This window comes from Mercenaria mercenaria, chromosome 4 (genome assembly GCF_021730395.1).
Source record: "Mercenaria mercenaria strain notata chromosome 4, MADL_Memer_1, whole genome shotgun sequence".
In the NCBI taxonomy this organism is placed as follows: Eukaryota; Metazoa; Mollusca; class Bivalvia; order Venerida; family Veneridae; genus Mercenaria; species Mercenaria mercenaria.
In genome coordinates, this window is record NC_069364.1 from 38,758,988 (window position 1) to 38,786,925 (window position 27,938).

The 27,938-nt window shown below is 37.2% G+C and overlaps 1 protein-coding gene across 2 annotated transcripts; it reads right to left on the reverse strand.

Moving 5' to 3' along the window:
- Positions 1–679: 679 nt before the first annotated feature.
- Positions 680–22,803, reverse strand: LOC123551491 (translocator protein-like). Of its 2 annotated transcripts, none has more exons than XM_053540970.1 (4): positions 22,701–22,803; positions 19,533–19,655; positions 8,170–8,385; positions 680–5,686 (listed from the first exon to the last, which is right to left on the reverse strand). In XM_053540970.1, exons 2-4 carry the CDS (start codon positions 19,653–19,655, stop codon positions 5,516–5,518), a joined length of 510 nt encoding a protein of 169 aa, XP_053396945.1. In that variant the 5' UTR covers positions 22,701–22,803; the 3' UTR covers positions 680–5,515. The 2 variants fall into 2 exon arrangements, with proteins under 2 accessions (XP_053396945.1, XP_053396946.1); XM_053540971.1 differs by lacking the exon at positions 22,701–22,803 and adding an exon at positions 22,513–22,590.
- Positions 22,804–27,938: the final 5,135 nt, after the last annotated feature.

Here is a 27,938-nt window from a genome sequence, read left to right on the forward strand (position 1 = left end):
GCAACATGTTGAGAAATGGTGTTTAACTGCAACAAATTTAGCACTTTTTAACTGAAGATTTAATGGATGCCTACTGTACTCATCCTGGTGTCACTGTTGCATTCAGGTTGACGTTTTATGTCAAACTTCTCAATTTCAATACGTCTTCTTAACTACTGCAACTATTATGATCAAACTTCACTTAAAGGCTGGGTCTTGGCAAGGGGCAGGCATCTGATAGTATAATGCTGTTTTAAAAGCTTTATGGCAAGCTTATGAATTACATTATTATCTTCTTACCTACTACTCCTGTACTGCCCCTATTATCATCAAACTTCACATTTATAAGTGTTGGTAATGGCAAGAATCAGCCATTGCCCAAATTATCATCAAACTTCACAGAAAAGTTGGTAATGGCAAGAAACAGCCATCTAAAAGTTCAGGGACAGGCATCCTAAAGGTCAAGGTCAGATAAGACAAAAACTTAACCAAAAACTGCTTTGATGAAAAAAGGTGTAACTTTGTGAAAAAGCAAAATAGAATTATGGAGCTTGTACACTGCATGTTAGATTGCCACTGCAAAAGAGTGAAGTTTCAATCCTTCATAATATAAAAACTTAAGAACTGTACAAGAACGAGTGCAACTGCCCTACAAATTCTTTGAATAACAAAATCATTCATTTACTTGCTAAAACATAACCACAGATTTGCAACTTTATTTCAATCCCCGAGTTCTTTGGAGAGAAAAATTATTACAAAAAACATCAAATTAAGATGTCAATTAAGCTGACAGGTAATTATGGGCTTATGTATTACCTTCTTTCACTTACAAATTACTCTATTCTTGCTGACTGTAAAATTTGTTTTATTTATCAATGATTCTACCAGAATTTATAATACATATATAACAGCATAATCTAGATATATAAAGATACAAGCAGCTAACGCCTGATAGCATTTTGGCCGGGTTTTCCGAATTAGGTGATAATGAGTTTAAGTTCTAATAAAGGCTTGTTATAAGCCCCAAATTAATAAGCACAACTGAAGGAAAAGGGGGGGGGGGGAAAGAAACTGACAGGTAGAAAATTAAATTAAAGAAAGAAACTGGTGTAAAAAAATAAAGGTAAGAAAAACCGCATTTTCAGTGTTTATATCCCTGTGACCTTGACCTCTGACTCCGAAATCAATAGGGTCATGTACACATCAAGAGCAATATGAAGGTCCTAGATGAAATGCTTGTCCAGATATTGAGCAAAAACCATTTTCAATGTTCAGGTCCCTGTGACCTTGACCTCTGACCCAGTGACCATGAAATCAGTAGGGGTCATGTACACATCAAGACCAACATACCTATGAAGTTTCAAGGTCCTAGGAAATTTATTTATTTATTTGGGTTTTACAGCGCACCAACACAGTATAGGTTATATGGCGCCAAACAGGACTACAAGCTTTGGTTTCACATCTCATTTACATCGAAATAAAAACATGAAGTATGGAATCAAAATTTGCATACCTGCTGGAATCACAGAGTTACAGAACCAAGTGTTAAGACCCTATTAGTCGCCTCTTACGATCATGCAAGGGTAAGGCAGTGGTTCCAATTCTTTTCATACACAGATCGTCCCAGAACCACAAGGAGAAATCAGATACTGAGCGAAAACCATTTTCAGTGTTCACATCCCAGTGACCTTAAATTTTGACCAAGTGACCCTGAAATCAGTAGGGGTCATGTACACATCAAGGTCAACATTCAAGGTCCCAGGCGAAATACCTGTCAAGATACTGAGTGAACAAAAAGGTTAACATGTGACTCTTTATTCCATCCATCCGCCCGGACAGACCTAATCTAGAAGCCGCATTTTTCTTTGAAAACCCAGCCAAAAAGTAAAAACAGCACCAAACATATGAGTATAAAAGACAATTGGGTTTTACTGTAAAATCCTTAATATTTGTATTTCGTGTATTTCTTGCCCAAGTCAATCCAAGAAATTAAATCCAAAACTTGCAAAATTCTCTCATTTTATGTCAAAATTCAAAATCCATGTATTAACATTCCCACAAAAAGACTGTTTTGGCCAAATTCACAAAATTTCGTAAGTAAAAAATTAAATGATTTAACAGTAAATTCACATTGCAAATAATGAAGTGAACACATCAAACATTTGGATGCCAGCAATTTATCATCATCAACATCTGGTTAAAAATAATCTTTGCATTACAGTAATATATAGATTGAATATTTTTTTTACTGATATATCAAGCTACAAGTATTAACAATGCATGTGTATTAACCCTTACCCTGCTATATTTCTATAATGAACTTGTCCATCTTTAAACACAACAAAGTGCATGGTGGTACTTGTACAACTCTTGCATAAATAAAACATCACAACAAAGTGCATGGAGGTACTTGTAAAACTCTTGCATAAATAAAACATCACAACAAAGTGCATGGAGGTACTTGTAAAACTCCTGCATAAATAAAACATCACAACAAACTGCATGGAGGTACTTGTAAAACTCTTGCATAAATAAAACATTACAAATAAGTTTTGCAATACAAATGTAGTTGCTAGTCCAGCTGTCAAATTTTTGAAACCCCTTTCTTGTTTATAGATACCTATACAAATTAAACAAGAGCTGTCTGATGACAGCGTGCTCAACTATTCGAAGAACTGATTAAGAATGGGATCAAAATATTTCCACAGATATTCAGACAAAAGAAATAAATAGATTAGACAAACAATGTTCCTGTATTTCTTTGTAAGACTTGCACTAAATGGCAATGTATGAACCAATTTCAAAGTCCAAAAAGGGCCATAATTCAGTCAAAATAGTTATGTACTCTTGCCTACAGATGGAAATCATAATGATAAACAATTGTTCAAAGTTTAAAAGCCATATGTCAAATAGTTTTGACAAAACGTGGACTTGTATGAAAACAGAACCAATTTCAAAGTCCAAAAAGGGCCATAATTCAGCCAAAATAGATGACAGAGTTATGTACTCTTTCCTACAATAGAGACTATTATACTAAACAAGTGATAAAAGTATCAAAGCCATATGTCAAACACTTTACAAAAAATATGAACTGGTACGGAAAACTTAACCAAGATTTCTAAGTCAAAAGGGGCCATAATTCAGCCAAAATCCTTGATGGAGCTATGGAATCTTGCCTATAACTGGATATGGTGATGGTAAACAGGTGCTGAAAGTTTCAAAGCTTTATCTCAAAAGACTTCGTCAAAATATGAACTGGTACAAATATTAACCCAGATTTCTAAGTCAAAAAGGGCCATAATTCAGCCAAAATCCTTGATGGAGTTATGTGCTCTTGCCTATAACTGGACATGGTGATGGTAAACAAGTGCTGAAAGTTTCAAAGCTTTATCTCAAAAAACTTTGTCAAAATACGAACTGGTACGAAAAACTTAACCAAGATTTGTAAGTCGAAAGGGGCCATAATTCAGCCAAAATCCTTGATGGAGTTATGTACTCTTGCCTATAACTAGCCATGGTGATGGTAGTAAACAAGTGTTGAAAGTTTCAAAGCTTTATCTTAAAAGACTTTGTCAAAATATGAACTAGTACGAAAAACTTAACCATGATTTCTAAGTCAAAAGGGGCCATAATTCAGCCAAAATCCTTGATGGAGTTATGTGCCTTTGCCTATAACTGGCCATGGTGATGGTAAACAAGTGTTGAAAGTTTCAAAGCTTTATCTCAAAAGACTTTGTCAAAATGTGGACTGGTACGAAAAACTTAACCGTGACGCCGACACCGACGCCGACGCCGTGGTGAGTAGGATAGCTCTACTTATTCTTCGAATAGTCGAGCTTAAAACTTTAATCATTTGATATTTTGTCAGTATCTTTAGAACTACAGTCAACCTTTGAATAATAATCATGTTGTTTTTATGGTGATATTCAACTTACTAGATGGAACAGACTGTGTACTGAGTGAAACCGCTGTCTAACTGTCAAGCATCTTTAATCTGATAGTAGAGAAGTTAACTTTTTGAACTTTTAGAAGACACTGGTCAAACTGACTGTCTCTTCTTGGTAAAGAATGAGGAAATTTCAAAGTTTCAGCAGAAAAAGCTAACATGTGGTAGAAAGAATCTTATATTTGCATGTTTCCACATTGTTAAATACAAAACGTTTAAAAGCTTGGCACAGCCTCGCATTTTATTATTATATTCAACTTGTTTAATAAATTTAATCTAAAGAGACACTCATGTAAGACCTGTGTTTATGTACAAACAGACATATACCCTAGACTTTTCTGAAGGCATGTAATTTCAGTACTCTTCCCCAAAATTTAGGCATGTTGCTAAAACTTTTTCAGCAGGAAAGCATGTTGCAAAAAAAAAATTTAAAACAGGAAGGAATGTTGCGTGCGACATACAGTCGAGTCCGTTTAATACGAACTCGCTTGATACGAATTTTCGGATTAAACGAACAAAGTCCGAATTCCCCGGCCGAGTCCTTCTATTTTCTTTGTAAAATTATTTCGGTAATAGCGAACTCGCTTGATACGAATAATCGGTAGATACGAACACATTTTGGAAGTCCCAATAAGCTTAAATATTATACTTTTCCATCTTTTGATACGAATTAATTTTAGAAGTCGGGGCCGTTATAAAATGTGTTGAAAATAATAATATGGTCAAGCTTGTGCCGCTCGGTAATTGGACAATGGAGTAGTTCACACCTATTCACAAACAAACACTCGGTCCTTTGTGTATCATGTCAATATAAAATAATTTAATCAATTAACAAGTCAAGATTTAAAGAGGTGTAAATAATTTTAAACACATTATTGACGTTCTAGTGTCCATACAGGTAGGCTGTGTCTTCCAAAATATACAAACTTTTATACCTCTTAGAATGCTTGTTATATAGTACAAGCTTCAACCGTCGTTTATATGACTGAAAAATTGTTGAGAAAGACGTAAAACCCGAACACACACACACACAAGCTTCAATGTTGGCGGTGGATATAATTTGGCGCTCTTGACCTCGACCGCACATTAAAATTTAAATTAATACAGTTTTACCTGTTTAAGTATGACTTTTCTTGAGTAATTTCAATGTTATCTGAATGAATTAACTTAATCAGTTTAAAACTATTAACTACTTTCATGTATCATAATATTGGAATCTATTCGCCGATGATACCGGTGATACTGCCCAAATTGTTCGGACAAATTATCTGGTCATACATTCATTAATACGAATTTCGTTTGATACGAACATATTTCTTAGGTGCGGATGAGTTCGTATAAAGCGAGTTTGACTGTACCTGAAAACACTGTTTATAAATATGGTCAAGATATTTCATTACTGTTCAATCTACAATATAATTTATTTTGTCTCCAAACAAACTAATATTTTATTGATAAATATGTCTAAATACAAAAAAAAGCACCATACAATATCAAGGGCTGAACTCAGAATTTTTATATCTTGTTCTTTATTCATATTCTGTTACGATAGTTTCGCGCTCAGTCCTCCGTATGTAAATACAGGATAAACTAATCTGTTCTATCCTTGTTGTTTCTCCATATATAGAAGTTGATGTAACTTGCAAAGCTGACCCAGCTCAGGTATGGCACAAGGATATATGCTGCTGTTGGATTCACTTGGTAGAATGATGCCATGGTTGCCACAATTGAGCCCCATAATCCAACAATTTCAGCGAAAGCCTGTAAAAGAAACACAAAACTTTTCAACAGACAGCTCATACATGAATATGAGTACAAGTTATTTTAAGGCTTTTCTTCCTTAAGTTCTTGCAGCCCATAAAGATGTCAAACAGAACTATCTATCAATTTGGAAAAGGTCCGTTCAAGGATGCTACAGATGAAATTTGGTGTTATTCAAACAGGTAGTTTCAGAGATGTTTGATTTAAAATGTTGATGCAAGATTACAGGTTTCCGATACTGGACTATTCAAAGTTCAAGTGAAATAAAGAAAACAAAAGCCTATTGTTACTTTACGATACCTTTAACAGCCATGAAAAATATACACCAGTTTAAGCAATAAAGCTCATGTATTCTAAGCAACTGTACTGACCAAATCCGAATGACCACCAAACCGGACAGTCCAGTAAATTTTTATTTTGGTCTTCAACCTTGCTTATCTGTTTACGATCAAATGGACGCTTGTTTTTCAAAAGTTACAACGGTTAAATTTAAGTATTTTACAAGAAATGCTACATTATCATTTCGTCTGCACTCACAAACCATGTTTATATATCGGGGGAAGTCTGAAGTGGCACGATGCCCATGCACAATATTTCCATAGGGTCCTGCCAATAAATCTAAAGGCACCATGCAAATTTTAGTTAAGCAGATGAGACTTTTAGTAAACACTTAAATCAGGGAAATGCAGCTTTGATAATTAAGTGCATGATTTCAATACACCCTAAAACACTTTTCACATCAAAATATCCACTTTGAAAAGTGAAATTTTAAAAGATTTAGTCGGGAGAGATACGATGAAATTATCGATTCAAGAGAGGAAATTCGTACAATTCTATGACTCAGACACTGTACGAATATTTTCCTGTGGTTGAAAAGTATAACAGAAAATTTTCCTACCCATCATTTTCTAAGTCCAAAAAGAGTCATAATTCTTGCAAAAAGCAGGATGGAGTTATGTTTCTTGATGTACAGAGTCAGCTTATGATGGTAAACAACTGTTGCAAGTTTCAAAGCAATAGCTTTGACAGTTTAGGAGAAAATGTTACCTAAACATAAAACTTAACCAATAATTCTGATATTTTCTAAGTCCAAAAGGCGCCATAGTTCTTGCAAAAAGCAGGACGAAGACATGTTATGTTTCTTGATGTACATGGTCAGCTTATGATGGTGAACAAGTGTTGCAAGTTTTAAAGCAATAGCTTTGATAGTTCATGAGAAAAAAATAAAACTTAACCAAGAAATCTGATTTTCTAAGTCCAAAAGGGGCAATAATTCTTGAAAAAAGCAGGATGGAGTTATGTTTCTTGATGTACAGGGTCACCTTATGATGGTGAACAAGAGATGCAAGTTTCAAAGCAATAGCTTTGGTAGTTTAGGAGAAAAGTAAACCTAAATATAAAACTTAACCAAGAAATCTGATACTTTCTACGTCCAAAAGGGGCCATAATTCTTGCAAAATGCAGGATGGAGATATGTTTCTTGATGTACAGAGTCAGCTATTGATGGTGAACAAGTGTTGCAAGTTTTAAAGCAATAACTTTGATAGTTTAGAAGGAAAGCTGACCTAAACATGAAACTTAACCAGGCAACGCAGACGTCAATCAAGTGATGACAATAACTAGTCTTTTTTTCTCTCCCAAAAAATCAGATGAGCTAACAACGCGATTCGGTGGCCCTTAGTTTGGGCCTCAAAAAAGTACTTAATCTAATTCAAGAAGTAAACAAATTAGCTCTTTAGTTGGGAGGAGAACCTAGCTTTGTTCACCTGAAATTTCAACCACTAAATATATCTATTTCCCCAGCCCCCTTAAAACTAATGTAGGAATTCTTTCATTAACATAAATAGCCATTCTTTTACAATAAAATCTGTATACAGATCTTTTGGAAGCAAAGAATGCAACCAAGAAGAATAATAAGTCATCAATGGCATGTCAGAAAATTTTAGCCTAAACATACAGTAAATCAAATTTGCTATAATGTTGCTTGGTTGTTTTATTAACTATCACATCAGCAGTCTTTCAAATTCTGTGCTGTGGCTGTAAAAAGTCTTCCCAAACTTAGACTCACTGTTTCTGGTCCTTTGGGAAATTGGAATCACGGAGAATATTCAATTTTTCTGTAACAGAATTCGGCTCAATACACTTGGTGCATGCGGGGTGTTGCACATGTCATTACCTCTCATGGGCACACTCTGCACACTCTGCTGAACCGAGTCTGCTATTAAGTTGTTTGCTTCTGTTCTATGCTTCTAAAGGATCTTTTCACAGATTTTTCGCACAAATACTGAGAATAATTAATTTTGTTACAAGGGAATTTTGCATTAGGAGTAAAAATGAGGTATGATAAGACACTAGTGATCTATACCTTTCTTTTCTTTACAACATTTAATACATTTTTAACTTTTAAGATTACTTATGTCATACCTTGTAAACTGAAGATCTACACAGACTTTCATTTCATTATGTAATAACATAATACTCACTAGACCAAGTTTCTTATACTTGAAGAAGAGTGGTGACCATGCCCAGTTGAGTGCCAGACTTGCCCCGTAACAAGCCAGGGGTAGAGCAGCCTCGCCTTCAAATCCTCCACCATCACGCCAGACCATATAGGAAGCATAACCCATAGAACAATACAAGCTTGTCCAGACTGGAGGGAACAGCCAACCTGGTGGCTGAAACGAAGGCTTCTTCAGGGCCTAAATACAATACAAAAAACAAACTGTCACATTAATAACTAAATTACACAAAATAAGGACATTTCAACCCAGGTTTTATTTGAACTTTGTTTTGGGTTTAGCACCAATTTTTCAGTTCTGTAATGGCAAGCAGTTAACCTACCCAGTGTTCCTGGATTCTGTACCAGTACGACCCTGTTAGCGCAAGTAATTGCCAACTTCTCTGCATGAGGATGAATGCTTTCAGATACAATATCTGTTATCTAATCATCATGGAGAGCATACAACTTGCCCATGGATAGAACTTCTGACCCCACAATCTGTAGATCTGCTCTCTTCCTTTTGAGCTAAGCCAGTGTCATTATGAAATCAAGAAATTACTTCAAGATTCTACTGATGACAGACCATAAATTAAAAATTTTAAAACCCAGCTGATACCAGAGCTTGTGTATTATTAATATTTGTACGTCAAGATTATTTGTAGTTACCACTGGTGACTGGGCAACTCCTCGATAAGAATGTAGTCACTGTAGATTTTGTAGGATACAGATGCTGTTTCAACTGGAGAAGTTTCCACAGGTGTCTTAATATGAATGTGCGTGTAAAGCTCACTACAAATTTCAATGATTCTGTGCAACCCAGAGTTCTAGAGGACTTTTCAGTATTGCAGTCTTCTTTTACACTAGAACATTTTATTGACTTATATTCAGAACAAGAGCTGTCTCCATAGGATGACACATGCCCCCGATGGCACTTTGAATGAATAGTTATGGCCGATGTTAGAGTTTAGGACCTTTGACCTACAGACCTGGGTCTTGCGCGATACACGTCGTCTTACTGTGGTACACATTCATGCCCAATAATTTTAAAATCCATGCATGAATGACAAAGATATGGACCGGACATGCCCATCAATGCACTATCATGAAATAGGGCTGTCATTGATTGGGTCTTAGGCGTATCGACGATACCGATATATCAGAAGACAAATATCGACGATACATCGATATATTGATTATTAAGTTAGATTAACGACCTATTTGTTCATATAATACTATATACCTTCCTGTAAATGCTATTTTAAGTTTTATTGCCTACTTTCCATATTTCTGTTTGATTGTGTTGTATTTGTATTTATGAAATAAAAGAAATACATAAAAATTAATAACATCTTTCATTTTTATTTTGCCTTCACTCCTTTTTTGCATTCATCCAAATTTACAACTTTGTGAACTTAAGTTGTTTTTTAGGGTCTGAGTGTTTATTTGGGTAGTTTTTTCTCCCTGTAAAATATCGATGTTTGAAAATGGGAATCGATAATCGATCGACAAAAAAATATCGTTGATACATCGATATCGTTTCTATCGATGACAGCCCTATCATGAAATATGACCTTTAACGTCTAAGTGTGACCTTGACCTTTCAGCTACGGACCTGGGTCTTGCGCGCGACAGGTCGTCTTACTGTGGTACACGTTCATGCCAAGTTATTCAAACAAGAGGACCATGATGGTCCTGAATCGCTCACCTCTTCCCACATGACCCAGTTTTGAGTATGACGTCGTTTTTTCTATTATTTGACATAGTGACCTAGTTTTTGAGCTCATGTGACCCAGTTTTGAACTTGACCTAGATATTATCAAGATAAAAATCCTGACCAATTTTCATGAAGATCCATTGAAAAATATGGTCTCTAGAGAGGTCACAAGGTTTTTCTATTATTTGACCTATTGACCTAGTTTTTGAAGGTATGTGACCTGTTTTGAACTTTATCTAGATATCATCAAGGTGAACATTCTCACTAATTTTCATGAAGATCTCATGAAAAATATAGCCTCTAGAGAGGTCACAAGGTTTTTCTATTTTTATACCTACTGGCCTAGTTTTTGACCGCACATGACCCAGTTTCGAAACTGACCTAGATATCATCACGGTGAACATTCAGATCAATTTTCATGAAGATCCATTGAAAAATATGGCCTCTAGAGAGGTCAAAAGATTTTAATAATTTTAGACCTACTGACCTAGTTTTTGACCGCAGTTGACCCAGTTTCAAACTTGACCTAGATATCATCAAGATGAACATTCAGACCAACTTTCATATAGATCCCATGAAAAGTATGGGCTCTAGAGAGGTCACAAGGTTTTTTTAGTATTTGACCTACTGACCTAGTTTTTTTAAGGCATGTGACCCAGTTTCGAACTTGACCTAGATATCATCAAGGTGAACATTCTGACCAATTTTTATGGAGATCCATTCACAAGTATGGCCTCTAGAGAGGTCACAAGGTTTTTCTATTTTTAGACCTACTGACCTTGTTTTTGACCGCACATGACCCTGTTGCGAACTTGACCTAGATATCATCAAGATGAACATTCAGACCAATTTTCATACAGATCCCATGAAAAATATGGCCTTTAGAGAGGTCACAAGGTTTTTCTATTATTTGACCTACTGACCTAGTTTTTGAAGGCACGTGACCCACTTTCGAACTTGACCTACATATCATCAAGATAAACATTCAGACCAATTTTCATACAGATCCCATGAAAAATATGGCCTCTAGAGAGGTCACAAGGTTTTTCTATTATTTGACCTACTGACCTAGTTTTTGATGGCACGTGACCTACTTGACCTAGATATCATCAAGGTGAATATTCTGACCAATTTTCATGAAGATCTCATGAAATATATGGCCTCTAGAGAGGTCACAAGGTTTTTCTATTATTTGACCTACTGACCTAGTTTTTGAAGGCACGTGACCCAGTTCCGAACTTGACCTAGATATCATCAAGGTGAACGTTCTGACCAATTTTCATGAAAATCTTTTGAAATATATGGCCTCTAGAGAGGTCACAAGGTTTTTCTATTTTTAGACCTGCTGACCTAGTTTTTGACCGCACGTGACCCAGTTTCGAACTTGACCTAGATATCATCAAGCTGAACATTCTGACCAATTTTCATGAAGATCTTGGGAAATATATGGCCTCTAGAGAGGTCACAAGGTTTTTCTATTTTTAGACCTACTGACCTAGTTTTTGATGGCACGTGACCCAGTTTCGAACATGACCTAGATATCATCAAGACGAACATTCTGACCAACTTTCATAAAGATCCCATGAAAAATGTGACCTCTAGAGTGGTCACAAGCAAAAGTTTACGGACGCACGCACGGATGGACGACGGACACCGCGCGATCACAAAAGCTCACCTTGTCACTTTGTGACAGGTGAGCTAAAAATCCATCCATGGATGACAAAGATATGGACCGGACACGAATGCACTATCATGAAAAATGACCTTTAACGTCTGTGACCTTTACCTTTGAGCTACGGACCTGGGTCTTGCGCGCGACATGTCGTCTAAATGTGGTTCACATTCATGCCAAGTTATTTGAAAATCCATCCATCGATGACAAAGATATGGACCTTACACGAATGCACTATCATGAAAAATGACCTTTAACGTCTAAGTGTGACCTTGACCTTTGAGCTACGGACCTGGGTCTTGCGCGCGACATGTCGTCTTACTGTGGTACACATTCATGCCAAGTTATTTGAAAATTCATCCATCGATGACAAAGATATGGACCGGACACGAAAACTGCGGACAGACTGACAGACCGACAGACGGTTCAAAAACTATATGCCTCCCTTCGGGAGCATTAAAAGAGGCAAATGTGAATTTAATAGCTATAACTTTGCCATTAAGATTTTGATCTTTTGTGTACTTTTTTTATTTTATGACTTGGATCTTTGATTATACTATTTGGATCTTTGTTGTTGTGTTGTTTTTTTTTTGCAGGGGTTGGGGAGGGGTGGCGGGGGGGATGGACATTACGTCACAACAACATAATTAATAACCAAGCCAGTGACGGGTTTTGAACCCTTAAGCAACATATGAAGCCAGTGCAACACTGAGTTATAATATACTGGACTCTTCAGTATTGCAGTCTTCTTTTACACCAGAACATACAACATATTTCATTAATTTACATTCCTAAAAGGAGGCAATTGTGAATTTAATATTTCAACCTTTACCATTATGATTCTAATCTTTTCTGTGCCTTTTTAATAAAAGTGGCATTTTTTGTGAAAAATGCAGAACATTTTCAGATTGGGTGTGTGGGGGGCACATATATTTAAAATCAGCTAAAAGTCACTCCCTGTCAAAAAATTGCTAAGGTAATTACCATAGTCAGCCACCCCCACCCCTTTCCTACGGCCTTGCAATCCATTCCCATTTGTCAGAACTGAGATACCTTCTAATAAATACAAAAACCTTACCAAAATTAATTTGCAAGTCAAAAAAGGTGCACAGTGTAAGGAGCACAATGTTGTAAAAAAGCGAAGTAGAATTATGGAACATGTGCTCTGCAAGTCAGATTAACAGAGTGAACAAGTATGTTAAGTTTCAATCCATTCCCATCAGTTGGTACTGAGATACATGTACCAGCTTACCTACAAAAACTTAACAAAACTGAGATGCGGATGCCAACAAATGGGCAAGTCCAGTAGCTGTACCAGTTCTTTTGAAAGAACAGCTAACAAGAGGGTCATGATGACCCTGGATCGCTCCCCCCTTGCCCCCAGGCAGGGCCTCTTTTCAACCCAGGGGCATAATTTGAACAATTTTGGTAGAGGACCACAAGGCAATACTACATACAAAATATCAAAGGTCTTGTGGTTTTAGACAAGAAGATTTTTAAAGTTTTTTACTATATATAAGTCTATGTAAAACTTGGGACCCCTGGGGCGGGGCCTCTTTTCACCCCAGGGGCATAATTTCAATAATCTTGATAGAGGACCGTAAGATGATGTCACAAGCCAAATATCAAGGCTCTAAGCCTTGTGGTTTTTGACAAGAAGATTTTTAAAGTTTTTCCTTTCAATTGCCATGGCAACCAGAGTTCTGCATGGAATTAAATTCTTTGGATAATTTTGAAAGGGGACCACCCAAGGATCATTCCTGTGGAGTTTGGTTTTCAAGAAGAAGATTGTTTTAGAAAATGTTGACAGACGCACTACACATAACGGACAATGAGCGGTCACAAAAGCTCACCATGAGCCTTTTGGCTCAGGTGAGTCTAAAAGGATCTGCAACATAATGGCAAAGATTATAACTACTAAATTCAACCAAGAAGTTTTATCAACTATTTTAAGATTAAATAATAACTTAATTAACAACATTACTAAACAGATATTCTAAACATGAAACTGCGCATGCGTGGTGGCAAACAGATGTCTTCCAAAATTCTCGAGAAATTTTCTATTTTATTTTCCAAATCTGAATGAAACATCTTCAACTTATTTGATAGAAAAGGAATGAGTATAATTTATAACCGATCTACCATTATTGGGCCACTTTCTAAACCATAACTTATCTAATTTTGGCTTCATTGTCTGACACTTGAATCCAGAACGAGGCTAAAAATGGCGGCCCCCATAGCTTGAAAAAGAGACATGAAAACACAAGAAATTATCGTCTTTCTACTGTATATATGGCTACCAGAGAACTTGAAAACAACTTCTAAACACTGCAGGACTGGTATCAACTACTGGATAATATTCAATACAATGAGCATCCCTGGCACGCCTATAATAGTATTTGTACGATTCTTACCATTCCCCACCTACTACATTCAAAATGCCCTTCTCTTCAAATGATAGTTACAGAGAAACATTATCGACATAAGGTGCAATGCATTTGCGAAGAAGCAAATCGCTCCTTCTACAAAAGATGTCTTCTTCTCCAGAGTGGCACTGAGCCCAACCCAGGCCCAAGGAGACCTAAATTCCCTTGCGCGATTTGTACCAAAGCCTGCAAGACGAAGTGCATAGCTTGTGATGATTGTGACCAGTGGCTACACAAGACCTGCACTGGGATTACCAGCACAGAACTCAGAGCGCTCGGAAGGAGTGAGGATAACTGGACCTGCCCAAAATGTTCCAGGCCAAACAACTCCAGCATACTCTACACCGTCCCCAATACTCCGGTAGATCATGTAGTAAACTTGTCAACCAACCCAACCTTTTTTGACAGCATCTCCGACATCTCACAGTCTACAAAAGCGAGTACGATGTCGGAACCTAACCTATCATCTACCTTTGACAGCTTCAATACTAGCAATGTCTTTCATACATCATCACCAAAACCTAAAACTATCAACAGCGCAAAAGGTAACAAAACAGGAAACTTAAAGAATCTTAGAATCTTAAACATCAACTGCCAGAGCATTCGCCGAAAAGGGAAGCTGCTGGAAGCCATTATAGATGACACCGATTCTGACATCATCATCTGCACTCAGACATGGCTTGATCCCGACATTAAGACAACAGAAATACTACCCGCCCAGCTGGAGTACGACACCTTCCGTTGTGACCGACCGAACAGCCCACATGGTGGCGTTCTCATTATGTCCAAGAAACATCTCCAGCTTGGTAACATCACTACAAGCCAACACACCGAGATGATCAGTGCCTCATTCATCGCAGACAAGAAGAAGATCACTATTGCGGCATTCTACAGACCGCCAAATAAAGTAGAAGAAGACTATCTTTTATCAGTCAAAGAAGATTTTCTTACACTACAGAAACTGGCAAAGAAAAATATACTCATAATAGCTGGAGATTTCAACCTCCCAGATATAGATTGGGAAAACCTATCCATAACTAGAAATCAGTACCCTTCTAGGGTCAACAAATCTTTCCTTGATATGATATCAGACAACAGCTTTGAGCAAATTGTAGACTTTCCCACAAGAAAACGTAACACCCTGGATATCATACTCACAACACACCCCAGCTTCAAACAACGATGCAAGCCCATGCCCTCTATTGGCAACAGTGACCACAATATTGTACTATTTGATACTACTATCAGTGCTAGACGTCCAAAACCAGCAAGAAGAAAGATTCTTTTATGTAAGAAAGCAGACCTCCAAGGCATCAGGGACGATTTATCAGACCTATCAGACACAATTAACATGAATGATTCCTCCATAGAAGATTCCTGGACAAGATTAAAGACCATCATACAAACAACTATCGAAAAACGGGTCTCTTCCAAAATGACAACATCAAGACACACCAATCCATGGATGAACACTGAAATTAAAAGAACAATTCGAAAAAAACCAAAGAGCTTATAAAAAAGCGAGAAGATCAAATCAGAAACGGGACCTAGACAGGTACAAGAGATTGCAGAAAGAAGTGCAATACCAGATACGCATTGCCAACAAGAAATACCTTGTGGACACAGTCAGTCACGACTTCAAGGACAACTCCAAGAAGTTTTGGGCCTTCGTCAAAAGCAAGGGACAAGAAGCTTATGGAGTCGCACCTTTGAAGAACAAGGATGGTTTCCTCCACCACAGCAAACATTCTTAACGATCAGTTTGTGTCTGCATTCACCCGTGAAAACACCACCAACATTCCAGATATGGGGCAGAGTGGCATATAGTGATGTTCCGATTGTCGCCGATGTTCGATTAATCATCGCCAAAGTTTCAAAGTCGGCGACATCGATTCTGACCAAAAAGAATCGATTCTAGTCGCTGATTTTGTTAAAAAATTAAAATCCCGCTTTCATGACTTTTTCAGATACTGCTCGCTGTTTAGCTTAAATACTTTTGCTCTTTTATAATCTTTGGGTTAGTATTTCAAAATATCTGCTCTTTAAATTGGAGAACGCTGACAGGCCAGCTGTCATGATCGTAACAATAAAAATGGTGTTGCCCTGGCAGTACAAAATCAGACGCCTTGAAATATTTCGAGTTCTGCATGAAGCCTGAATGCCGGGTGTTGGCTCCTTTTAAGGAAAACCTTGATACTACTAGAGCTATTTGCAAAATATGCTTTAAAGCGTACATTAACGAAGGTACCCCACCCACTTTTTTCTAATTGGAAATAATTTTCCGATTTTATTTGACAAGCTTTTATTATTCCTTCATATAAAATAGTGGATTTACGTAAAAAAAGATGATAAACTAATTCCAGACCTGCCAGCAATGTTCCCAGCATATATTCCATGTCAAATTTGGCAGTGCATCTAGAATGAATTAAATCCCAGGCCTTGAGTCATAGAGAAAAGATTAATTCTAGTTACTTTTGCATTTGGTCCAATAGTTCCTCCAGATCGCAGTTTGGACTTATTTGTTCGAACCTTTGAACAGCTGGTTAAGCTATCGGTTGGTTAATATTTAGGGCTATATGTCGAGATTTTAGAAGAATTTGAAAAACAAATCTTTGAGTTAAGGGCTGCCTTTATAGTGAAATAAAAAAAATCCCATTAAGACAAATATTTTGAATCAAGATCTAACCAGCAGATAGGTTAACAGCCGGTTAAAGATTCGAACAACAGGGCCATGATTGCCCAACAGATGCTAAAGGCTGTACAGTACAGCAGCTGTGTCATAGAATTCTTCATAAAAAGTAATAAAAGTAGTCATACAATAATCTAATAGTCTTGAGAAAGGTTTGCTGTTACTACCATATTGCCACATTACAAAAGTCTGTATTGATCTTTCGGTTCCGATTCTTTCGATTAATCGAATCGGAGAGAGATCAGAATCGGACCGATTAATCGATTCTACTTCAGCTGTCCGATTCTCATCACTAGTGGCATACCATCTATGCCGAACATTTCAGTTGACTGGAAGGGTGTACACAAGCTGCTGATGAACCTCAAGACCAAGAAAGCTACTGGTCCAGATGAGCTTCCAGCCTTCATCCTGAAAGCAGCTGCTACAGAATTAGCCCCTGCCTTAGCAAAGCTGTTTCAGCTTTCGCTCAATCTAGGTGAAGTACCTCAAGACTGGCGGGATGCCTCGGTAGTCCCTCTTTTTAAGAAGGGCGATCGACACCAAGCATCTAACTATAGACCAGTGTCTTTGACGTCAATAACATGCAAACTCTTGGAGCACATAGTGCATAGCAATGTCATGCAGCACTTTGACAAGCACAATGTTTTGAGTGACAACCAGCATGGTTTCCGTAAGCGCCGCTCCTGTGAGACAAAGCTCCTTACCACAATCCAAGAAATCGCCTCCAACACTGCTAAAGGGAAGCAGGTAGATGTTATTCTACTGGACTTTGCCAAAGCCTTTGACAAAGTCCCCCATGTCCGCCTATTGCACAAGTTGGATCACTACGGTGTATGGGGAAACGTCAAGAGATGGGTACAGACATTTCTAAGCAACCGAAAACAACAAGTCGTTCTTGATGGTGCCAAGTCAGAAACAGCAGACGTACTATCCGGCGTTCCACAAGGGACGGTACTTGGCCCTTTGTTATTTTTAGCCTTCATAAATGACCTCCCAGACGTGATCAAATCATCATCATCAAAGTTATTTGCTGACGACAGCGCAGTTTTCAAGGTGATCGAGAACGACCATGACAGACAACTTCTACAGGAAGACCTTGCTGCACTGGAAAAGTGGAAGGAAACTTGGCAAATGAGCTCCAACCCCACTAAGTGTACTGTCATCAGAATCACCCCTTTTTGCTGAAAAATCATAGAAACCAAGTACAGCCTCCATGGTCACACACTTGATGTAGTTGACGCCAGCAAATACCTTGGAGTCACTATCACTGAAAGCCTCACCTGGGAGAAACACATAGGCAACATCACGAGCAAGGCCAGTCGAACTCTTGGATTTCTACGCAGGAACCTGAGGGAATGTACACCACCTGTCAAGGAAGCTTCATACAAGGCTATGGTCCGCCCCTCACTTGAGAATGCAGCCACCGTCTGGGACCCACATCAGCAAAACCACATCAAAGCCATTGAGCAGGTTCAGCGTAGAGCAGCCCGCTTTGTCTTCGACGACTATTCTACGAAGACACCAGGATGCGTCTCAAACATGATAAAGGACCTTAACTGGGAGTCCCTTGAACAGCGTCGAAAACACAGTCGGTTATCCATGATGTAGAAGATCCGTAACAATCTTATAGACATCAACGCAGACAAGTACCGCCAAAGCGGCGATCCACGAACCAGGGGTCAACACTGGCTATTCCAGGAGCGAATAACTAGGGGTGTAACGATACATCGAACTATCGATGCATTGCGATACTAAGTGTCCCGATAGCATGCATCAATAGAAAAGTCACGATCCAATAACAATCGCCGATAGTTCCTTCAACAATCGATAGTTTCGATAGTTTTGAAATTTTAGTAAATACAGAAGTAATTTATAATTTATAAACCAAGAAACAGAGCCAGCTTTCATTTGCGCCTCGGAAAATGTTTACGTCTCCATTACAATAATTACCCTCATGGAATTTAACTACCATAAAGGCCTGAGAAGTCTGGGAGATAATTAATAAATTTAGTTTCTTAGAAACTGTGATTAAATATATTTAAATAACCTGTTAATCTTAGATGAGAAAATGTACTATGGACATTGAGAAAGAAGGCTACTTGTATTGTACAGCAAACTGTTCGGTAGGGCCCTTCATTTAGTGCTGGTACACCTTAATCCGATCCGTTAATTTTCGTCTTTTTCGATGCTTTGGGTTATTAAACATGTTGACATTCGCAACAAAATGGCCGATTCGTTTGAGTATACCTTGCATAGGTTTATTGTTTTACTTATTGTTCCAAAGCCAAGGAAGGCAAGAAATATTTAATGTTAGAATTATTTCTGTCCATTTCATTTATACAAACATCTCAATGTGTGTTAACAGCAATTATAAACAGTGCCGTCTCTTACACTGTGTAACAATGCCAGTTGGTAGCTTTACTGTATAAAATATGATGGCCGATAACTATTGCAATAGTATCGCAATAGTAACCTGCAATAGAATAGTATCGCAATAGTTTTTAAGCAATATCAATAGTATTGCAATAGTCAAAATTGGCCTCAATAGTCACCCCTACGAATAACAGACCAGGTACTGGCAAACTCTTTCTTCCCATGAACAGTGCGAGAATGGAACCTTCTCCCAGCACAGTATCTGCGCCTACCCTGGATGAGTTCAGGTCACTCCTCGCGAAGTAACCTGACACTACTTCACCAGACATGACACTGTACATAGTTTTAAGATTTTAACATTTGAGACACTGTGCGCCACCACCATGCCTAGTCTCATTGAGCTACTTACGTTCTATAAAGAACCCAGCTCAGTATATGGAAGAAGAAGAAGAAACACTGTAAATGACTGTACCTGGTACCATGTAATCTTTCCTGGCTCAGTAGGTCTTGTTTCTGGTCTGGTTACATAACTACCAAAATAACCTCCAACACTGGGCAGCAAAATGGCTGCAACTGGCTTTAAGTAATTGGCCATCTAAAAATATGCATTAATTATATCTGGTTTAGAAAATGTCAAGATAGTAGTAATAGTAGCTATTTTTCCTTTTTAAACACCTATCAAAAGTACACATCTGAATAAACACCTCTACATCAAACTTTTATAACAAATATAGAAACATTTACTGGAGCTATCCCTGAAGGTATAAGCCCTGGTATATGAAAAAGGGTAACAGTATTGAAGTGACGTATGGGCTAAATTACCAATTAATTACTTTTTAACAACCATTTTCATTGCTCCAATAAGTTATTAAACCTTTGTTCTCAATAAAGCAGGACTGGTGTAATAAATAGTTTTTATAACATAACACAAACAAATACACGGCTACTAAACGCTAGCGCCATCACCAAATTGTGGTGATAATGAAAAGAGCTATCGACATTTCCGTGGTGCAGCTATCGCCCGTTTCTACTTGTAAACAAGTGAGTAAAATTTATATTTTATCTTATATTTTTATTGATAGAACTTTTTTCGAAAATCGGAGAATGTAGTTCCGTGTAATCACACTTTCACTACAGGTCGACTGTAATTTCATTAAAATATTATGCAAATTGTGGTGCCAGGAGCTTTTCTCCCGAATCTGACAGTGACACATTTTTATATCGGCCAGTATTCGAACACCATTCTGATGAATAGACACACTGTAAGAACATATCTGCACATGCAGATGGTATAAAATTGATAAATAATTATATAGGCACACACCTTGAATAACAGAATCTCGGGTTAGAAGAGATATACCATTATTTTCAAAAGTGGTGGCGCTATAACTCTAGTGATGGCGCTATACAGTAGTGGTGGCGCTGTTACGGCATTCAATAATACGAACTGCTGACGCATCCGGAACAAAACAAACACCAATATTCTCTAACTCGTAATTTTCCTGCAAGGAATTATGTTATTAAAGAAAGAAAAACACGATCATAGTTTATTTACCCTTATGAAACATTCTGTCAAAAAAAACGCATCGGTAGCCTAGTGGTAGAACGTCCGCTTCGAGTGCGGGAAAGCGTGGGTTCGAACCCTAGCTGCGTCATACCAGAGACGTAAAAAATGGTACAAGTAGCTTCCTTGCTTGGCGCTCAGCATTAAGAGGATAGTGCTAGGACTGGTAAGCCCGGTGTCAGTATAATGTTACTGGGTGGAGTATCATGCCACGTGTCTACGGCGTGATATTCCAGTGAGGCAGCACTATAAAGTTGGGCATTGTGCTCACTGCTACATGTAGACACCGTCGTTTATATGACAGAAAAATTGTTGAAAAACCCGAAACACACACACACACACACACACACACACACACACACACAAAAAAACGAACAAAATACAGACCCTTGGGATTTTTGTAGACAAAGTAAATCTTTTCCTTTGTTTAAAATGTTAATGTAGAATTATTTCTAACCTTTAAATATTCTTCTTAAATACAAACGTAAGTGTACTTTTAATTCAGTCAAGAAAAATAGTAGCAATACATTTATTTCAAACAAAGATTTGTGTCCAGGATAAATCAGTTTTAACGTGTGAATTAGAAAAATAGTCCTCACCAAAATTCTCTCTCAAATATAAAATGATTTTATAGACATTGTAATCTTTTAATTTTACTGCTAGAAGACGTTAGGGATGTTACATATATCTCATTTCAATTCATGCACGACCAAACCGTGTCTGCTGTCATGTTTGTCGGTTTCAGTCCATGCTTCCAAAGCATCTTTTCACAAAATTTATCACATTGTAAAGGTAAATGATAATCTCAAGTCGCTCCGCTAGACCGCTCAGGTGAATTGAAAGTACATTGTAACAGACAGAAATTTTACAATAAATTCAAGTCCTCGATTTCAACAACCATATACAGCTCCGCTGTGGGATTTTCATACATTAAAATTGAATATATTAGCCACACAGCGCCACCACTACCGTATAGCGCCATCACTAGAATGATAGCGCCACCACTTTCCAAAATAATGGTATTTTTTCTTTTTACTGTGTTTTTCGTAATTCTTTTTTGTGTTGGAATACGTGTAATTCTTTTCTACACCATTTGCATGTGCAGATATGTTCTTACAGTGTGTCTGTTCATCTGAATAGTGTTCGAATACTGGCCGATATGAAAATGTGTCACTGTCAGATTCGGGAGAAAAGCTCCTGGTACCACAATTTGCATAATATTTTAATGAAATTTCACCAACCTGCAGTTAAAGTGTTGTTACACGGATCTACATTCTTCGATTTTCAAAAAAAGTTCTATCAATAAAAATATAAGATAAAATATAGATTTTACTCACTTGTTTACAAGTAGAAACGGGCGATAGCTGCACCACGGAAATGTCGATAGCTCTTTTCCTTATCACCACAATTTGGTGGTGGCGCTAGCGTTTAGTAGCCGTGAAATACTGTAAGCATTTTTACTTCAATCAAATTAATTTTACAAAAAAATCGTAAAAATTACTTTTCTCACAATATAGTCATAAAAGTCATACGACAATACCGTAATAATATGATTACATTTAAAAACTATGTTAATTACATCCTAATCATTATCAAAAATGATTGTAAACATTTAAAAAAACATTATATACAACAATTTTTATTTGAAACAATGTACTATATGCATATTACTATCAAGAATGTGCTTTAACTTGGTAATTTTTTCAAAGGCGGTGTTTTTACCAAAAAAAGTGGGCGGGTATTTGACCTGGGGATGTTTTGACACTTCCCATGGATGGAGCAATTATCAAATGTGGCATATGCTCCCCAGTAACATACACATTTCATTGAGGTCAATTTGAGGGCTTGCCACATTTCATATCAACCTCGCGAAGAAAAGATATCACACCTGAAAACAGTGTCTACGTCCCTGTAAGGTAGATGGAATGGAAGGAACAATTTTTTACATACAAATGGCGGATTAGTAACAAAGGGGAATAACTCAGATTATCAGAATCTCATTTTATTTTCTAGCACCAAGATGCATTTCTTTCAGATAGGCCTACTTTAAATGTATGTAACGCACTCAAAACTCACATTGTTATGAGGATGTCTCTTAGGATAAATAATTCTGCATACAAAGTCCAAAAAATCCAAATAAACTTCGCACTTTGTGAATCGGAACACCCGCACGGCGTGAGCTTTATTCCTACAGGTAAAAGGTCACTAAATAAAAAAATAACACACATTTTCATACCCTTACGTCCATGAAAGTTCTATCCCAGATCAAGGAGCTATAGAGATGTATTATCATTTCTTTGCCCAAATTGAGGTTGCCTACATGGCAGTGGCTAGGGTTACAGTACCGTAATCCTAGCCTCCGATTCTAGGATTACGGAAGTTCCGTATTTCTAGACAACCCTGTGAGAATTGGCTAGGATTACGGAAGTATTTAAGAGGAATCAAATATATATGTTAGAACATGCATAAATGATGTTTAAAACTTAATTATTTCACTTAAAATAGCGACTTCTTATGCCTGTCGTATTATTTCGTGTTATCGATCTGCCATTTTGGGTTGAGAAAAAAAATTAGAGATAAACAATTAAAAATTAAACAAAAAATGCAAAATCATGTCTATGAAATAATAACGTACTCTAAACAAAAACAAAATGACAACAATATATATATGTATATATACTCACTGTCAACGATCTAGCCAAAGGCCTCAACAGTAACCAACAAATTGATGCAATCCTGTTAGACTTTAGCAAAGCTTTCGACAAAGTCAGCCATAACCGTCTCCTACTTAAGCTTAATCACTATGGAATTAGGGGCAGTATTCACTCCTGGATAGCCGACTTCCTCCAGTGTCGCACACAACAGGTAGTTCTCGACGGTGCCAACACTGAGATCTCCCCCGTCACATCTGGTGTCCCGCAGGGCAGCGTCTTAGGACCCCTTCTCTTCCTCACATACATTAATGACCTGCCATCACGCGTCAAGTCAACTGTCCGCCTGTTCGCAGATGACTGCTTGATGTACAGAAAAATCACAAGCCAGGAAGACGCCAGACAACTACAAGATGACCTTGACCACCTTCAAGACTGGGAGCGAGAGTGGCACATGGCTTTCAATCCTGAAAAATGTGAAGTTCTCCATGTAACCAACAAACGAAAACCAGTCAGCTTCACTTACAACATCCACAACATACCAATGAAACCCACTGATGCGGCTAAATACCTCGGAGTATCCATCACACCTGATCTGTCCTGGAAAACACATATTGATAACATCACTAAAAAGGCAAATTCCACCATGTCTTTCATCCGCAGAAATATCGACTCAAGTCCACCACGTGCCAAAGCAACAGCCTACAAGACCCATGTCCGTCCGATCGTAGAGTATGCATCAACAGTCTGGTCCCCGTTCGCCGAGACCCACATCAACCAGCTGGAGATGATACAACGTAGAGCAGCCAGGTTCGTCAAACGAGACTATCAACGAACAAGCTCCGTCACTGCTATGCTGCAGGATCTCCAGTGGGATACTCTACAACATAGACGTAATGTAGCTAGGGCAACTATGCTGTACAAGATCAACCACAAACTAGTTGACATCAAACTCGATCCACCACTCCGTCAATTTAGGTCATCCAGGTTCAATGATCAGCAATACACACAGATCTCCTGTTCCAAGTCTTCATATCAACACAGCTTTTTCCCAGCTTCCGTCATCATCTGGAACCGATTGCCTCAGTGCGCCGTGAACTAGTCCACCCTAGAGGGTTTCAAGACTGTCATGGCTGGCATACACACCTTGTAAAGTCGACGCTGAATTTTTATCAGATTTTAAAGTTTGTACATAGAGAGACCTTTAGACTGTACATAGTCCACCTTCAGCTGCGCATGCACGGTTTTTAAACATAAATCGCGGATATACTCTACACAGAGTGAGGCGATCACTGAAGATGATGATGATGATGATATATATATTTAAAAAAAAAAAAAAAAGAACGATTATTTTTTAATGGAAATTCAAAAGAAAAATTAAGAAATGGGCCATGACTCGTAATGTGTCCCGGATATAGTTGGACAATTATGTAATCATTGAAACATTAGTATTGTATTTTCATTAAGAAGATTTTAACTTTTATCATTCATAATCATTCATTAACAGTGCATAAATAATTGTCCACCTATATTTTACTAACCTAAAATGGCGGATCGATAACACGAAATAATACCCCAGATAGCAGACATGCGTTGGCCCAACGTTGGGCCAACGGCAGACTCTTCGTTGGCCCAACGAAGATTTCCAACGTTGGCCCAACGCCATTTTGCTAATTGGCGCAACGTTGGCCCAACGGTTGGTACACCGTTGGCCCAACGACTGGAATCCTACACATATCGTTGGCCCTCCGTTGGGCCAACAACTGGTATCCTGCACTTATCGTTGGCCCTCCATTGGGCCAACAGCATTTTTTCGTCTATCATGGTTGGTCCAGCGTTGGGCCAACGCTATCCCAACGGTTACGAAACTGAAAAAAAGACTAAAACTAACATTATTTAGTAAGTATTTTATTTTCAAATAGTTGTGATTTTGTTAAACTTTAACAAAAAGAAATCTAACAGTTATTTAAAGTTTGTTTGCAATTTTCCTGAAGAAATATAACAGAATATTTCATCACTACAACATGTCAATTATTGATTCCAGCCTTTTATAAATCTAAATATGTTTCTTTTTACAGTCACTTATTAAATCCCACTAATTTAAAAGTGAATAACTGTCTGTATATTAACTCATTATATATCCAAGTTCTGTTTAATTGTTTTCTTTTCTCACTGAAGTTGCTGCTTTCCTTTTTTCTTCTTGTTTTTTCTTGTGCACCACAATGCTAGGCACTCCATTATTACTTTCTTGAACAGCACCCTGTAAAAAAAATCATAATGTTGATTAAACCATCTACGTCAAATTGATAACAATATAACAAAAGAAATGCACATAAACCTCTGGATATAAACTTGCGTAAAATGTATGAAATTTATTTTTGTCTATATTTAACAGAGAAAAATATGTTAGAATTAACGAGAATATGAGTTATTTTATTTAAAGAATTTAATACTCAACACAAGTGCCATCCGCCGGCTTAAGATAAAAGTATTTAACGTATGCTTAAGTCACATGGATATTACTTGCATACAGGATTAAGAAATTCTCTGTTTACTTGATTCCACAACTTTATAAAATGTATTCAAAAACTTCTACTTACAGTTTATAGCTGGTAGACCGGGTTTTTGTTAAATCTAGATCTATCACATGTATAACAGTTTCCTTTACTTCACATATATGCAGCTAGAAATCTGGCCTAGAGAGCAAAATCAACCACATTTTCTGGGATTTCTTACATAACCCGGGTTAACGAGAGTTCATGTTCTGGAATACTCAACAGATTTATTGTAAACATGTATAAAATTAGATATTTGTTATAGAGTTAGTAGTGTTTTTTTTTCGTTTTTTTTAACTTTCTTTTTCAAAGTAGTAGATTTGAAATAGTTCAAAATGTCATTACGGCTGCAGATAAATTTTAGGTTTAATTAGCCCAGATTTAACTGATTACGAATTGGTGCAGAAAAGTATTTAATTATTAATTAAATATTGCATGTTACACGTACACAACGTGTATACCTGTAGGAGCTTGTGATAAAACATTCACCTGTAAAATATATAATTATTATATTATTATTTTTAATCGGCCAACGTTGGGCCAACGTTGGGCCAACGATGTTTTCTCTGTATAAGTCTTTCTCTGAAAATCTATACTGGGCCAATGCAGAGATATCTGTGAATGAAATTCAACGTTGGTTCAACGTTGGCCCAACAGCTGTATTTACAATACTTATTAATCATTGTTGGGCCAACATTGGCCCAACAACGATTATCCTTTGACGGTTTTTCGTCGTTGGCCCAATGACTTCATGTTTACAGGGACGGCAGACATGAAAAATCGCTATTTTAAGTGAAACAAGTAAGTTAACAACATCATTTATGCATGTCCTAACACAGATATTTGATTCCTTTTAAATACTTCCGTAATCCTAGCCTATTCTCATAGGGTTGGCTAGAAATACGGAACTTCCGTAATCCTAGAATCGGAGGCTAGGATTACGGTACCGTAACCCTAGCCACTGCCAAATTACATAGGGTTATGAGTTTTCAGCTGCAGCTGTCAGAAACTAGATTCATAATATTCCTCAAGGTACATCATATCTTATTTTTATTCGAGCTAAATAACTGTAATGAATAACTGGTAATATTTAAAGCTAATTACGAAATTAAAAAGGAAAGATCGCCCTGACGTCACGCACCTGTTTATCTGGTGGTGGGCAAAACAAATATTTTTACATCGTTTGTGTATGGGATCGGAATTTTTAATTTTTAATAACTTTTTCGTTCATTTATGGATTTTACAAATTCAAAAAGTTTTGAAATGCTTACGATTTTCATATTTTCTTATTCAAATATCTTTTGAAAATGAATAACCGTTTTAAATTACATATGATTTTAATAGCGGCGTAGCGATGCTCCAAACTTTTAGAAAAAACACTGTAAGTTGAGCGTTCATAATTAATCCATTTTATTTCGAAATAATAGATTAAAAGTTATCAATAAATTGCTTGTTTTATATCCTTTCCATTGATCAAAAATTTGTTGATATCTTTGTGTTTAAAAAAAAGTTTAAGCCGTTAGAAAAACATCACTGTTAACAAAAAAGAAGATGGACGCTCGGCGTCTGCCCACCCGATCTACGTCTTATCAGTTCTAAAAATAGAATATACAACGGATTTGTATACAAACACGATCTCTCTATTATAGTTTTGACTTGATTAACATATCACACTATATACTCTATCCGCTTCACATTTTAATAGTATTTTGTCTCAGCCCAGTCTGATACACCCCTGCTGTATCAACCGATCCTGTCTGGAAACTACGACCCGAAAAATAATAAGTTTCAAACTGCATTGCAACTCTTTTCTGAGGATTTCCCCACCGCAAAATAACTATATTAGTTTTAAGTTCCTGGATTTCCAACCGTACTAATATACTTCATTAAATAATTATCAATTACTTTCTAGATCTTCTCTCTACCTTTACCTTTAACAATTGATGGTGCCAACCCGGTATCGAAGTACTTCCGGGTCCTTGCAGTTCTTCGAAATTGCAGTCCCAAATTTGAATCCATCCATATTTTGACAGGTTAGATTTTCAATGTATGTATTTATTGACACTGTGTGAATTTTGTGTCCTTTTCGGTGTCTTTATAGCAGTTTT